Raw genomic sequence first — 15,736 nt, forward strand, 5'->3', positions numbered from 1 at the left:
TGTTCCCTATTGTTTCCTTTTTTCCATTTTCAGTCCTCTCCTTTAAAGAGCGTAGAGACACTATGGTAGTGATATGCAATATATAAACACCGTATTATCATTATTATTATTATTATTATTATTATTATTATTATTATCATCATCATCATCATTATCATCACCATTTTGTTCTTAATTCTTATAATTGATTATGCAGATATTAATCTTTGCCCAAGAAATTCTCTTTTTCCAGCCCCCCCCCCACCATTTATGGAGAAAGTGTAATCAAATTTGGTGTGTTTGTAGCTTGTTATCTAAAAGAAAGCTTTAGTCAATTCTATTAAAAGTGTAGTATTTGTAATCATGATTTTATATTGTAAGTCTCGACATCAAGACTACGCATTACCGCGTATGCGAATATAGGAGATCCCGCGCGCGTGCACGTGTTCAATACGTGCGCAGCCGTGTTCTGGAAAGGAGCAGTTGTGATCTTGCTCCAGCGTGATCGGGATTTCTACCCCTTTTTTGCCGTTTCTCCGAGATTTCTGTTTCTGGATTGCCTAAGAATCGTTACGGAAAATACAAGAACTATGGAGAAACAATCTCCTCCCTCTAATTCTCTGCTTGCTGCCTCGCGTTTCTAATCCAAGATGGCTCCTGCGCAGCGGGATGCCAGCAGTTGCAGTGGAGCTGCATCTGCCGTAACGGACAGTACTAAGAAAAGTACGAAACCACAGGCTGACCGCGTAGCGGCGGCTGGAGGTAGTGGCGGGAAGAAAAAACCGAGCAGGGTGAAACCTTGCTCAGAGTCAGACGCTGGATCGCGATCTTCTTCTACTGTCGGTACGAATTCGGATTTGGCAGAATTCACCGGGAGGCTAAATAAACTCGAAAATCTTCTCTCCCGAGTCATTCACGCCCTGCCCCGTGTATCGATGCACTACACGCAAGATGACTATGATTTGCCAACGGCGATAACACGTGGTGAATCCAATCCTGATTCGAGCGGGCTCGCGGAGTCACGCGATGAACATCTGCTGCCTATCGAGCGCTGTAGTATACAGGGCGACGACCTAGATCAGGGCAAGGTGCCTGCCTTCGCAGCCAAATTCGCGGTACCTTCAGATATTGGGCAGGCTGTCGACGAAGAGCTAGCGAACTCCGTGACTTATTTAATGAGCAACAACCAGGAAGAGAAAACGCTCGAGGATACAGCTCACAAATACCCTTGCCCGGCAAACTGCCAGTTGATCGACTCGCCGCGTGTAAACCAGACGATCTGGGACAACCTCTGCACAACTACTCGCACTCGCGATGCAAGGCTCCAGAAAGTGCAAAGGTCATTAACTCGCGGTGTTAATGCGTTTCTCCACACACTCGACCCAGAGGTAACTGAGGCCCAGCAAGATGCGCTTGCACTCCTGTGCAATGCTAATTTCGAATTGAATGCACTCCGAAAAGAACTGATTAGACCAGATCTGAACAGCAAGTTCACACACCTATGCAAGGCCACTCACCCCGTGACCAGGTACTAGTACCTCTTTGGAGATGACTTGGGGGAAAAAAGTCAAAGAGCTTAAGGACCAGCACAAGGCTGCTGCCGGGGGTTATGAAAGCAGCAAAGCACTCGCGAGTTTGAGTTTGAGCCTGATAAATTTCCACCAGTTAGAAGTTTACCTCTCCATCAATACAAGCACAATGAAGCTGACACAATGGCAATACAGGAGGAACTCCTGAACTTACAAGCCAAGAATGTTATAGAAACATGTGATCATGAAGAAGGGGAGTTCATATCAAATATTTTCACGAGGCCAAAGAAAAATGGTTGAATTCAATTGATTTTGGATCTGTCAGATCTAAATGAGTGTGTTGTCTATCAATTAACATTTCAAAATGGATAGCTTGAAATCAGCCTTGCCTCTTATCTCACCCAACTGTTACTTAGCTTCAGTCGACCTCCAGGATGCTTACTATTCAGTACCTATTCACTCCAATTGCGGGAAATTTCTGAAGTTTATGTGGCTTGATCAATTGTGGCAGTTTAAAGTCCTCCCAAATGGACTTAGTTCAGCCCCTAGACTATTTACTAAACTGCTAAAGCCAGTTTTCGCTTCCCTCAGAGAACAAAGGCACACAGTGATTGAGTATCTGGATGACACACTGATCATAGGCAAGTCAAAGGAGGATGTTCATTTGGCAGTAAATGCAACAACTGCACTACTGGCTGAACTGGGGTTCCTTATCCACCCACATAAATCTGTTCTGGTGCCAACTCAGAAATTGTTTCTTGGGTTCAATTTGGATATGGCAAACATGGAGGTTGAATTGCCAGGAGAGAAAGCTACTGAAATCAGACAGATGTGTATAGAGTTGAAGCACATGGAAAGTCCTACAATTCGATTCGTTGCCAAAGTCATAGGCATACTTGTAGCTTCATTCCCTGCAGTGCAATATGGGCCTCTTTACTACAGAGAACTAGAAAGAGACAAAATCTGGTCCCTTCGTAAGGAAAGAGGACATTTTGACAGAACCATGACCTTATCAGAGGGTGCTATATCAGAATTAGAATGGTGGATACGTAGTGTTAATTCCCAGTCCAGTCCCATTCAAAGGAAGGCGCCAGAGATGGAACTGTGCACAGATGCAAGTGGGAAAGGATGGGGTGCTACTGATCAAGTCACAAAAACAGGGGGTCGTTGGAACCATACAGAATTAAATTTGGCGAGCAAGAACAAAATCAACTATCTGGAGATGTCAGCAGTGAGCATGGGACTGAAATCGTTTTGCTCAAATCAACAAAATGTTCATTTTCTCGTTAGGGTAGATAACATGACTGCTGTGACTTACATCAACAATATGGGAGGCACCAAGTCTCCAGACTGCAATGAAATGGCTATTGCCATATGGGAATGGTGCATCAACAGAAATATTTGGGTAACTGCAGCACATCTACCCGGTTCCGATAACATTGAGGCAGACCAAATGTCCCGTAATTTCTCAGACAGAACAGAATGGATGTTAAGCAGAGACAAATTTCGGAGCATTGTAAATAGATTTGGGAAACCAGACATTGATCTGTTCGCTTCCAGACTGAACAGACAAGTAGAGAACTACGTCTCATGGAAACCAGACCCAGAAGCTAGGGCAGTTGATGCCTTTACTATAAACTGGAAGACATTGAACTTTTACGCTTTCCCTCCATTCTGTCTTGTTTCTCGTTGTCTGCAAAAGATTCGTACAGACCAAGCAGTAGGGCTACTTCTCGTACCAAATTGGCCAACCCAGGCATGGTTTCCTCTATTACAAACGATGCTGTTAGAGGACCCCTTAATAATCAGAGACCAAAAGAAACTTCTCACTCAACCGGTGTCAGGGGAACCACACCCCTTAAATAAGGCCAAAAAAAAAGAAATTGTTTGTTTGCCCTTAATTGTCAAAACCCAAGAGGGTCAGTAGGTCGTTTTTTTGTTTTTTTGTTTTTTGTTTTTTTTCAATACAGGGTACCTTTTTTTCCATGTCAATGCACTCAAAACTCCAAGGGATTCATTCAAATTTACATCTTGCCAGGGCCCAGTACGCAAGGCAGAAACACTCACTGACAAACACTTATAACGTTCATCTTTGTTAAATTTTGCAAACAGCTCCAAAAAAGTACCTTCCAGTGAGATGCTGGCAACTGAACTCCAAACAGTTTTGGTGCCATGACAGCTGGTAACGGATGCTGCAAAAGTAGCCATCTTGTGAAGGGCTGCACACTAACCCATTTTTTCTGCCGGTCCGACCTGTCTCTGTCGGACCGGTAAATGCCCCGTTTTACCATTTTTTACAGGTCCGAACAGAAAATTTACCAGTCAACAACGACAACATAAAAAACATTAAATGACTTGCAAACTTATTTTCTTGTTTTTTATGGATGTACTCCCCCCCCCCCCCATGTACATTTTACAGATTGATATTTTTTTAAAACTTGCATTATTTATTGCACAAGAAATTTGAAAATAAAGATAGGAAAAAATTAGAATGTTTGTTTGTGAATTAGTGTAAAATGATAATGAACAAAATCAAATTGTATCAAATGCGTTTGTGACTTTTTCTAAACATCGGCGCACGAACTTGCTGCGTAACCTGCTCTTGGTGGTCAGTTAGATTGCGATGATTCAATGAATTATTTTAGCTGTGATATTTTCTGATGCATGCGATACAAGGGGTTCTTTATTTTTCTCCCGATAATCTCGTCACATTTGTGCATGCGTTCTTGAAAAGTACACGACATGCAGGGCCGAATTCGCAATCCTTTTTGCGCCCATTTCCACCTCAAATATTAGCGGGATTGTGACGATTTCATAAATTACTTTGGCAGTAATATTTTGTGATGCACGCGCCAAAAGGGGTTGAAAATGTGTCCTTTATTTTTTCCCGATAAACTCTTTGAATTTCGTAAGTGCGTTCTTAAAAGATGTACCACACGGCCGAATTCATGATACTTTTTTGCGCCTATTTCTACCTCAAATGTCAGCGGGATTGTGACGATTTCATAAATTACTTCAGATGTAATCTTTTATGATGCACGCACCAGCTAGAATGGTTGGAAATGCGTTCTTTATATTTCTCCCCATAATCTCTTCGCATTCTGTAAATGCGTTCTTAAAAGATATACGACACGACCAAAAATCATGATTCTTTTTGCGCCTATTGTTTCCTCAAACTTCAACGGGATTGCGATGATTTTATGAATTATTATTCGGCTGTAATCTTTATGATACACGGGCCAAAAGGGATTGAAAATGTGTCCTGTATTTTTCTCCCAATAATCTCTTCGCATTTCGTACATGCGTATTGACACAGCCGAATTCATGATCCTTTTAGCGCCTATTTCTATATCAAATATCAGCGGAATTGTGGCGATTTCATGAATTACTTCGGATGTAATCTTTTGTGATGGACGCACCAGCTAGAATGGTTAAAAATGTGTTATTTTTCTCCCCATAATCTCTTCACATTCCGTACATGCGTTCTTGAAAGGTATACGACACGGCCGAATTCACGATCCTTTTTGCACCTATTTCTACCTCAAATATCAGCGGGATTGCGATGATTTCATGAATTACTTCGGCTGTAATCTTTTATGATACACTCGCCAAAAGGGGCTGAAAATGTGTTCTTTATTTTTTCCCCAATAAACTCATCACATTTCGTAAATGCGTTCTTAAAAGATATACAACACGGCCAAAAATCATGATTCTTTTTGCGCCTATTGTCTCCTCAAACTTCAACGGGATTGCGATGATTTTATGAATTATTATTCGGCTGTAATCTTTATGATGCACGGGCCAAAAGGGGTTGAAAATGTGTCCTGTATTTTTCTCCCTATAATCTCTTCGCATTTCGTACATGCGTATACGACACGGCCGAATTCACAATCCTTTTAGCGCCTATTTCTAAATCAAATATCAGCGGGATTGCGATATTTTGTTAATTATTTCGGCTGTAATCTTTTGTGATACATGCACCAGAAGGGTTGAAAATGCGTTCTTTATTTTTCTCCCGATAATCTCTTCGCATTTGTGCATGCGTTTTCAAATAACACTGCATGCAGGGCCGAATTCGAGATTCTTTTTGCGCCTATTATTGTTTACTCAAATTTCAACGGGATTGCGAAATTTTCATGAATTACTACTCGGCTGTAATCTATATGATGCAAGCGCCAAAAGGAGATGAAAATGTGTCCTTTATTTTTCTCCCGCTAATCTCTTCCCATTTTGTACATGCGTTCTTAAAAGGTATACGACACGGCCAAATTCACGTTCCTTTTTGCGCCTATTTCTACCTCAAATATCAGCGGGATTGTGGTGATTTCATGAATTACTTTGGATGTAATCTTTTGTAATGCACGCACCAGAAGGGTAAAAATGTGTTTTTTATTTTTCTCCCGATAATCTCGTCGCATTTGTGCATGCGTTTTGATAACCAACACGGCATGCAGGACTGAATTCAAGATCCTTTTTGCGCCTATTATTTCCTCAAATTTCAACGGGATTGCGTTGATTTCATGAATTGTTATTCGGCTGTAATCTTTTATGATGCACGCACCAAATGTGTCCTTTATTTTTTTTTCTCCTCTATAATCTCTTCCCATTTCGTACATGAGCTTTTGAAAGGTGTATGACGCGGCCGGCCGAATTCATGATCCTTTTTGGGACGATTTCTACCTCAAATATGTAAGCGAGACTGCGATGATTTCATGATTTTTTTTCTCCCTAGTATTATCTCTTCACATTTTGTGCATGCGTTCTTAAAAAGTACACGGAAGGGCCGATTTCATGATCCTTTTTGCGCCTATCTTCATTGTGAGATCATTCTGAACGAATGAAAATATTCATTTGTGAAATGACTGTGTAAAATGAAACTGAACGCAATCAGATCCATTTACTGTATCGTTGAATATCGAATATGTTTTTACTTTTCTAAAAATCGACACAAGTGTAGTTCTAGCATGTCAACTGCCACGCTGCTGCGAAGCCGGGATCGGATCGTGAGTAAAATGACCCAGAAATGCGTGCGCTTCTAATTCTATCAATGCTTCTTGTCTGGCATGACAGCCGATCGCAAGCAAACGAAAAGCAGTTACACTGTACATGCTTTGCATGTATTGCATGGCATGGCAGTGCGTGAGCAGTGCCAATGCGCAAGCTAGCGCGAATAACTGGTCGACTGCTAGTGCTCAAAACTAATGTTTACTGTACAAATTGCACCGGTAGACATTAATGAAAACTTGCGTAAGACTTGTTGAACAGTGCGATATCTTGCATTCTGTTTCTCCCTGATCGGGGCTGCTCTTTTTCTTTCTACTGACCCCGCCAATGCTTTTTTTTTTTTTACTGGTCATGTCGGACCGGTAACTTGTGGATTTCCTGAAAAGTTACCGGTCCGACAGTGACTTTTACCGGTCTTTGACCGTCGAACCGGCGCCAGTGTGCAGCCCTGTTAAGACTAGCGCATACATGCATGCATTGATTGCATTTCGTGCACGTGCACGCATGTGAGCCAAAAAGGTAGCTAGCATGCAGTGCATGCTATAAAACGTAGCCTGCGGCCCCGCACGGCCCGAACACAATTACGACGGGTCGATGAGATGGAAAAAAAAAACATTTTTAGACTTTTTTCATTCTTTCTTTACCTTAAAATGGATAATTTTGGGTTTAAAACCATTCACAAATTTGTAGAAGATGAAATTTGTCGAAAAAAATAAACTTGAAAGAGCAAAAAGAACAAAAAAACGTGACCCGAAATTTCCGTGATTTTCGGTCGGTCGCGAAGGGCAAACAAACCATTTTTTTTTTTTTTTGCCTAAACATCTTTCTCTTCTATGCTGCAGGCTTGGAGGAGACCATATGAGCTGCAAGGACTCCCCAGCGAAACTGTAAATATCATAGCAGCATCGTGGAGAAAGTCTACCAAATCACAGTACAATGTATATATCAAGAAGTGGACTAAGTTCTGTGAGGAGAAGCATCTCAATTTTTTGTATCCAAGTGTTCAGACAGTTTTAGCCTTTTTAAGTAAGATGTTCTATGTAGATAAAGCCAGTTATAGTAGTTTCAATACAGCAAGAAGTGCTCTCAGCTCGTTCATTACTTTGAAAGGTAGCAGTGACAACTTAGGGTCACATCCAGTGGTTTCCAGGTTTATGTGGGGTGTTTTCAACCTGCGCCCTCCAGTCCCGCGTTACTCATCTATTTGGAATGTAAAAATTGTCTTGGACCATTTGGGCAGACTCTCTCCAGCCAAGGCACTGAACCTCCAGCAGCTAACGAAGAAAGTGATTATGCTGCTTGCATTAATTTCTGCGCAAAGAGTCCAATCGCTACATCATATTCGGATTGATAACATGAAAAGAACAAAATCATCAATCGAAGTCAATCTAGGCCATGTGATCAAGCAGAGCAGACCCGGATATTGTGGACACGGTTTCATTTTGCAAGCCTACCCGCCAGACAGGAGACTTTGTATAATGAACTATCTTACAGAGTACCTCAACAGGACGCAAAAGTTTAGAGGCACAGAACAATTCCTCTTGTTGACTTTCAGAAAGCCATATCGCCTTGCGTCGTCACAAACAATCTCTCAGTGGCTGAAACAAGTACTGACTGATGCAGGTATAGACACACACAGATACAAGTCACACTCTACGAGAGCGGCCGCAGCCTCAGCTGCAGAAAGCCTGCATGTCCCTGTTGCGGAGATATTATCCAGAGCGGGATGGACTTCTTAGAAAACATTCAGAAAGTTCTACAGAAAGCCACTTCTTGACACAGGGAAATTTGCTTAAGCTCTACTGGACCAATAGTGGATCCAGAACTAAAGAAAAGGTGAATGTGAAAGGTGTGTATTCCCTGGTATATGACAAATTGAGTGTTGACTACTACACAGTCCCTTATGCCTATTCGGGCTTGTCATGTAGACTAAGTGCCCACAGAGCTTTAAAATCTCCTATATTCGCATACGCAGTAATGCGTAGTCTCGATGTCGAGACTTACAAAATAAAATAGAAAGATTAAATGAGAACTTACCTGTTTGAAATTTGATCTTTATTTTATGAGTAAGGTGAAGAGGAGAGACTACGTACCCACCTCTCCCACCCTAAAAATGGCACCTTACTCAATGCATAATGGTAAGCTAGCAACCTTATCTTGGGTCCTGATATCTGTGGACACTTAGTCACTTTAAAAATTGAACACGTGCACGCGCGCGGGATCTCCTATATTCGCATACGCAGTAATGCGTAGTCTCTCCTCTTCACCTTACTCATAAAATAAAGATCAAATTTCGAACAGGTAAGTTCTCATTTAATCTTTCTATTAATCATGAAAATATGTGAATTTTTCTCAATTTTGAATTTTGGTTTTGTTTTCTAGATAAGCTTGTAATAGCCAAAAGGGATGTTATCCGAAGGGAAATAAAAACATTCTTTTCCCACCATTTCTTCTACCATCCTATATATCAAATATCATTGGAACCACCATACTTTTGTGAGGCTTGTCATGAATATACATGAATAATATATATCTCTGTAACCAGACCCAAGATTTTTGTCAAAAAGGGTCTTAAAATGTGTTAGAGATATGCAGGAAAAAAAGGTCACCCCCCGGCTATTTATTTTGAAGAGTATGCAGAGTATTGAATGAATTGTAGTAGACATACATGCATCTACTCTGTACAATATCACATTCTAATTTTACTCAAAGACTAGCAGAAAAAATTGCATCGATACAAATATGTTCCCTTGGATTCTTCCAGTATGCAACGGCCACCTGTGATCCGCACAAAACAGGAGTTCAAGGCCAAGTTGATGCTTCTTGAAGCTCTTGGTGACATCCAGATAGCCCTCAAGGTGCTGGAGACAGACAAGACATCTGATGAGCATCCCATTGACCAACAGTACCATGCTCTCAAATGCAAGATGGAGCCACTTGACAAGTCAAGCAAGACTTTTGAGGTAACACTTCATAGTCCTGCTTTATAAGTTTGTGTTGAAACTGAAACCTGGAAGTTCATACCTTTGAATAATGGAACGATGAAAGTTGGGAAATTTAGCTGTCAAACATGATGCTACTTGTGTTATCATCTTCATTGTATTATCATTGTCATCAGCATTACTTGTTTTTATGCCTTCGCCACAGAGTGTCGCCAGAGGCATTCTGTTTTCGGGTTGTCTGTCCGTCAGTCATTGATTTTGTGGACAGCATAGCTTAGGCACCGTTTGAGGTGAGTGGACAAAGCTGTGCCTTATCAACTTTTGGGCTCACATGCCCAAGGTCAAGGTCAAATACTAACATTTCATTATTTAACCTCATATCTCTACAATGTCAGAAGGTATTTTCATGAAACTTAGTGTATGTATCACCAGGTAAATATTTTCCAGATAAGTTGAGGCCATTTGGTCAAAGGTAAAGTGAAAATGCTAAGATTTAACTTTTTTTTCCTTATTTCAGAAATTGCTCTTAGGTTTCTCCATGAAACTTAATACATATACATGTACAACTTACTACTTACTACTTCGCAAATGATTTTCTTGGGAGATTTTTAGGTCATGAGGTTGAAGGTCAAAGGTCAAAGGTCAGGTAGGTTAAAATGTGAAAATTATGCTGACATTTAATGGTGAAATTACACTATTTTCTCCATATAAAGATGTACCAAAGAAATGACAAATAATGTACACACTTAGTCAATCTTGTGTATACTGGACAATAGTTATGTACCGGTATGCAAAGATTTATGCCGTGGGGTCAAAGGTCAAGAAAAAATGTTGGAATTTCCTTGTTTTTTTTTTTATATTTTGAAAATGACTCAAAGTATTGTCATGAAAATTGATGTATACCAATGGTGATTATTTGCCAATCATATGAAGCCATTGTCTCACATTGCCAATATGTTCTGTAGACCTATTGGGAGAATAATGCAAAATAGCGGAGGAATATAAGTCACCAAAGTGACATTTCTCAATATTTATTGAAATCGATATCACACTTGTCATCCAATTTTTCCAGGTACCATCATCATGGAATATCACTGTATGATTATAGTAACCTTTTTATGTCATTCGCCACGTAGTGTCGCCGGAGGCATTATTCCGTCCTTCCGTCCGTAATAAATTTTGTGGACAGCGTATCTAAAAAACCGTTAGAGGTATCCTGATGAAACTTGGCACGTATATGCATGAGTGGGCAAATATGTGCCTATCAACTCTTGGGCGCACATGAGCAAGGTCAAAAGGTCAAGGTCAAATGCTCAAAATTTTACTATTTCCCCTATATCTTTGCAATGCCGAGAGGTATTTTCTTGAAACTTGGTGTATACATGAACTACCAAATAAAAATTCCCCAGAGAGAGTTTTGGGTCATGAGGCTAAAGGTCAAGGGTCAAAGGTCAAATGAAAATGTTTAAATTTCACTTTTTTCTCTCCATATCTCAAAAATATTTCAAGCTGTCTTCATGGAACTTAGTATATGCATGTACTGACTGGCAGTGATCATGTAGGGAATTTTGGGGCCATGGGTCAAAGGTCAAGGTCAACTCATCAAAATGTCATTATTTCCCTCTTATCTATATGCAATGCCTGCAGGATTTTTTCTTGAAACTTAGTGTATGCATGTATTACCCAATACAGATCCTCTGGAGGTTTCTTGCCAAAAGGTCAAAGGTCAAAGGTCAAGTGAAAGTGCTAAATTTCACTTCTTTAAATTTATAAAAGGATCAAAAGTTGGTTACAAATCCTCAAATCCCCAAATACCTGCACTCTTAGACAGAGTAGCCATTCATCCAAATAAACCTAGTTCAAGGAAAGTGAACATTCAATGCATTTGTGACAAACCTGTCATTTAAATATTTTGCCAGTTATGTGAAACTGTCATCACACATTGTCAAGACATTTATTCAGAGAACCATGCATTATGGCGGAGGCATACCAGTCGCCATAGCGACATTTCTAGTTCTTGTATTGTATAGGTATGCAAGCTTTAGTACTGTACTACACCTTTCAACACTTTATAGATCCAGTAGTGTCTGTACAAACTCTTTTCTTTGCAAACACTATCATCAACACTAATCCAATACTGCCTGCCTCCCCCTCTTTAATGTCTTCTTCCTCCTTTACCCTCTTTGTAAAGTACTACTGGGGGGGTGTTTCATCAACGTTTGTCGGCGCTGACAACTTGAATCACCATAGTAACAGTCAGTGACCAGAGCATCTCAGCCAATCAAAACCAAGGATTTTGCTGAAATTGGTCAGCGCCGACAGTTGTCGGCGCTGACAAGCGTTGATGAAACACCCCCCTGGTCTGCATGACATTTTCCCTTAACTCCTCACTTACAAATGTGACACTGCACCTCAAAACAAACAAAAAGTCGCCAGACATGAATTTTAAGTTAAGACCATATTCTGAAAGAGCAGACTTTAAGCTTTAAAATGATGTATAACTCAAATCAAATGGACTCTCCTAACCTATCTAAATATTGGAAAGAAAGCACAAACTCAGGAAAAGTGTGAACCGAGAAAAGAGCCTCTGAAGTACAGTGTCTATTCAAGCGCTTAATCTTTACCAAACCGTGCTGGCTGTGCAATGAATGGGACAAAAAACAGGAAGTAAACCACCAGAGTAACAACAATGAAGGGATTATCAGATTAAACTGAACTTAAGCATGCCTCATTAACACATTCTGTCCATAATTAATGCCAACTTTCAAAGCAGTAGCACTATCCTTTCAAAAGTTATTAGAGTCGAAGGTGAAGAGTGTGGACAAGGTTTTTCAGAAATGAAAAAGGGATTCTAAAGACACACCTAATCACACTATTCTATAAAAAATGTTCGAGATAAACTGCTAAAAAACACGCTTTCCTGCCCGTTTTATGATCCCAAATTTTAGCATAATGTAAGAGAAGACCCGCTCTTTCAGAAAATATGAAAAAGTCAAGTTCGGCTAGGTTTACCCATTTCACTTATTTTCAGTCCTCACGCAAAATCAGTGTGTGCGACTTTTTGTTCGTTTTGAGGTGCACGGTCACAAATGTACCTCTCTATGACTTGAATCATTCAGATTTGTGCATTTGTTGTGTCTGTAGTCTATATCAAGACCGAACATGAAAATATTCATCTTTTCCACCTTTTAATAGCTAATCAACAAATATGTCCAGAATACACATGCTGTGACACACAATCAGTACGCCATGACGATTGATGAGGTATTTGACCTTGACAAGCAGGGAGAGAGCGAGAACTTCAATGATGTTGGAAACAAGTAAGTATCAAACACAACTGACACCTTGTTTGACATTGCAAAATATCGCCATTGCAAAATTCATTCGCCATGATGGTTCATGACTTTTCTTCAGAGTCTCCCGTAGCTTTTCAGACCAAGTTTATGACACCTGGCCACACGCTTTTGATAGTACACATAAATACAGTACCATCGTTAAATCTTCGTGACAGCTTACACGATAATTGTTGGGGACGATGCACGAATGTCTACAACCTGTAGCTTGAAAAGACCAGCAAAACTTGACTATCGGTAGCATTGATCGTTCGGTGCTGTTTATTATTCATTAATATCACTTGTAAATAGTCCATTTTTCCTTTAATAATACCCTGTACTGAATCTGACACAATGGTAATCATAAGCAGATTCTCAAATCACTGTCGCTGTTTGACTGAAAAATCATTCGGTGTTTATTGTCAGGGATGTATTCCACAGAGACCATGCCTGGCTTCATGGAAGGAGGAGAACTATAAAAGTTTTAAAATGTTACAAAACTTCTCTGGACAGACAGATTTTTCTGTCTATGTCGCTGTGTTCTTGCATATAATACTGCAGTATTCCGACATAAATTCCACCATGTGCTTCTTCAGGCTGAGTTGCAGTATGAACGTTGTTCGTTTAAAATAAAATATAATGCTTGCGTTCAATAAAAGAAATCATGTATATTTACGAGTAGAACAATTAAGCGGGGTTCCCACTATCACGATTGGCGCCACGATTGAAATTGTTGTCTTAATCGTGAAGCAATCGTGGTGATCCTATTAGATTGTATCAGATCTTGAGGTCAGTCGTGGCAATCGCGTTAATCGTAGAAAATTTTTGGACGGTTCAAAAATTTTCTACAATTAACACGATTAATTTTTTATCGTGATCATCGCATCAGATTGTCTTTAATCGTATCAAAACGTAGCAAATCTTAAATCGTGCTTCTTAATCGTGTTGATTGGGATCGACTTTTTCACTTACCTTCTGCTTATTTTGCACATTTGCCCTTATTTTACTCCCAAATTGTATATGCAGGCCTCGAATTAGGATTTTGGAGGGGCAAGGCCATTTAGAAAAGGGCACTTTTTCCAAGAGGCCAGGGCACTTAGATCAGTCAGAGGGGCACCAAGGCCACATTGGAAAGGGCATGTTGGGTGTTTATACGTGATGTGAATGCCCCGTAGAGCTGTATGCGATCGACCGTGCTGCTACACTCCAGCAGCACACGCACGCATAAGATCTCTCCGCAGCAGACGACGTTAGGCAGTAGGCCATACGCAATACAATGTAGGTTCTGTAATACAGTACGTTCTCAATGCGTACGCCGCGCTTGCTTTGGAGCACTTTCGGCGCCATTTTGCTTTGAGCATGGGGGCATGAATGCAGAGCGAGAGAGATGGCAATGCTCACCGCCGTCCGACAGGCCTGGCGTTTTTAGCTCACCTGAGCCAAAGGCTCAAGTGAGCTATTGCGATCGCCCTTTGTCCGGCGTCCATCGTGCGTCGTCCGTCGTCCATCGTCCATCGTGCGTAAACTTTTTACATTTTCATCTTCTTCTTGAAAACCCCAAGACCGATTTTCATCAAACTTGGCACGTAGCATTCCTAGGGGGTTAGGAACTCAATTTGTTAAAATGGGCACCATGCCCCACCCAGGGGGCCCCCAGGGGGGCCCAAACCCCCCAAAATTAAGGAATCTGTAAAAATCTTCTTCTTCTGAACCAGAAGTGATAGAGCTAAGTTAATACTATGAGTTAGTACATTGATGACTGTAGTTTCAAGTTTGTTCATGGCAGAATCAGGGGTGCCCCCCTTGGAACCCAGGGGAGGGGGGTGGGGAGGGGTCCTAATGGGGCCTAAATGGTACATTTTGATCTTCTTCTTGAGAACCCCTTGACCCATTTTCACCAAACTTGGCAGGTAGCATCCCTAGGGGGTTAAGATCTCAATTTGTTAAAATGGGCACCATGCCCCACCCAGGGGGCCCTCGGGGGGGCCCAAACCCCCCAAAATGAAGGAATCTTTAAAAATCTTCTCTAGAATCAGAAGTTATAGAAGATAATACTAAGTACTAAGTACATTAATGACTGTAGTTTCGAGTTTGTTCATAGCAGATCCAGGGGTGCCCCTCTTTGGGCGGGAAGGTCCAAAGGGGGGCCTGAATTGTACATTTTCATCTTCTTCCTGAAAACCTCATGATGGATTTTCGTCAAACTTGGCAGGTAGCATCCCTAGGGGGTCAGGATCTCAATTTATCAAAATGGGCACCATGCCACACCCAGAGGGCCCCAGGGGGCCCCAATCCCCCCAAATTAAGGAATCTTAAAAAATTTGGGCCCTTATTGTACATTTTCATCTTCTACTTGAGAATGCCTGGTCAAATTTTAGTAGAGCTGTGAATAATTTAGATTAGTGACTGAGTGAAAGGTGAACTTGCGATACTCAGGTGAGCGCTAGACCCGCGGGTCTCTTGTTTAGCATGGCTTGCGACCACTTGCTCCGGCCCACCGCTGCCTAGCTAGTAACTCTATGGCCGCTGTGCTGCGGAGGCAGTCGGGACGGTAAAAGCCGGTCCGGCGTACATGTACGTAGACTTCTACACGTCGTCTCGTATCTCGGAAAGATACTTTGAGTTTGAATTTTCTTATATTGAGCATACAAGTGTATAAAACACTTATTATGTTAGCATTGAAAAAGATCCCGTCCTCTTATTTTAGCTTCAATTTCATCATACATTCTTCTTGTATTTCAAAGAAAGGTGAAAACATTTGTCTTGATTTTTTTTTTTTCTTTTTTCTGGAGAAGATTGGGCAATGATTTGATCTTGTGTATTCGGTTAATTGTTGTTTTATTTGGGAGGGGGGATGAGCATGTCGATTAAATAATCTATTAATTTCTTTAGGTCAAATTAGAGGAGGGACTATCTGAGGTTGTGGCTGGCCTAGGTGATGCTCTCTTAT

General features: G+C 40.9%; 1 protein-coding gene across 2 annotated transcripts in view; it reads left to right on the forward strand.

The window, feature by feature from the left end:
- Window positions 1-15,736, forward strand: part of LOC140233503 (poly [ADP-ribose] polymerase 2-like) — a 72,649-nt gene that overhangs the window by 36,662 nt on the left and 20,251 nt on the right. For both annotated transcript variants that reach the window (XM_072313623.1, XM_072313622.1), the window contains exons 10-11: window positions 9,277-9,475; window positions 12,650-12,774. In XM_072313623.1, the coding sequence (XP_072169724.1) occupies window positions 9,277-9,475; window positions 12,650-12,774 (324 nt within the window). The remainder of the gene's footprint in view (window positions 1-9,276; window positions 9,476-12,649; window positions 12,775-15,736) is intronic.

The sequence above is a fragment of the Diadema setosum genome, chromosome 9, assembly GCF_964275005.1.
Source record: "Diadema setosum chromosome 9, eeDiaSeto1, whole genome shotgun sequence".
In the NCBI taxonomy this organism is placed as follows: domain Eukaryota; kingdom Metazoa; phylum Echinodermata; class Echinoidea; order Diadematoida; family Diadematidae; genus Diadema; species Diadema setosum.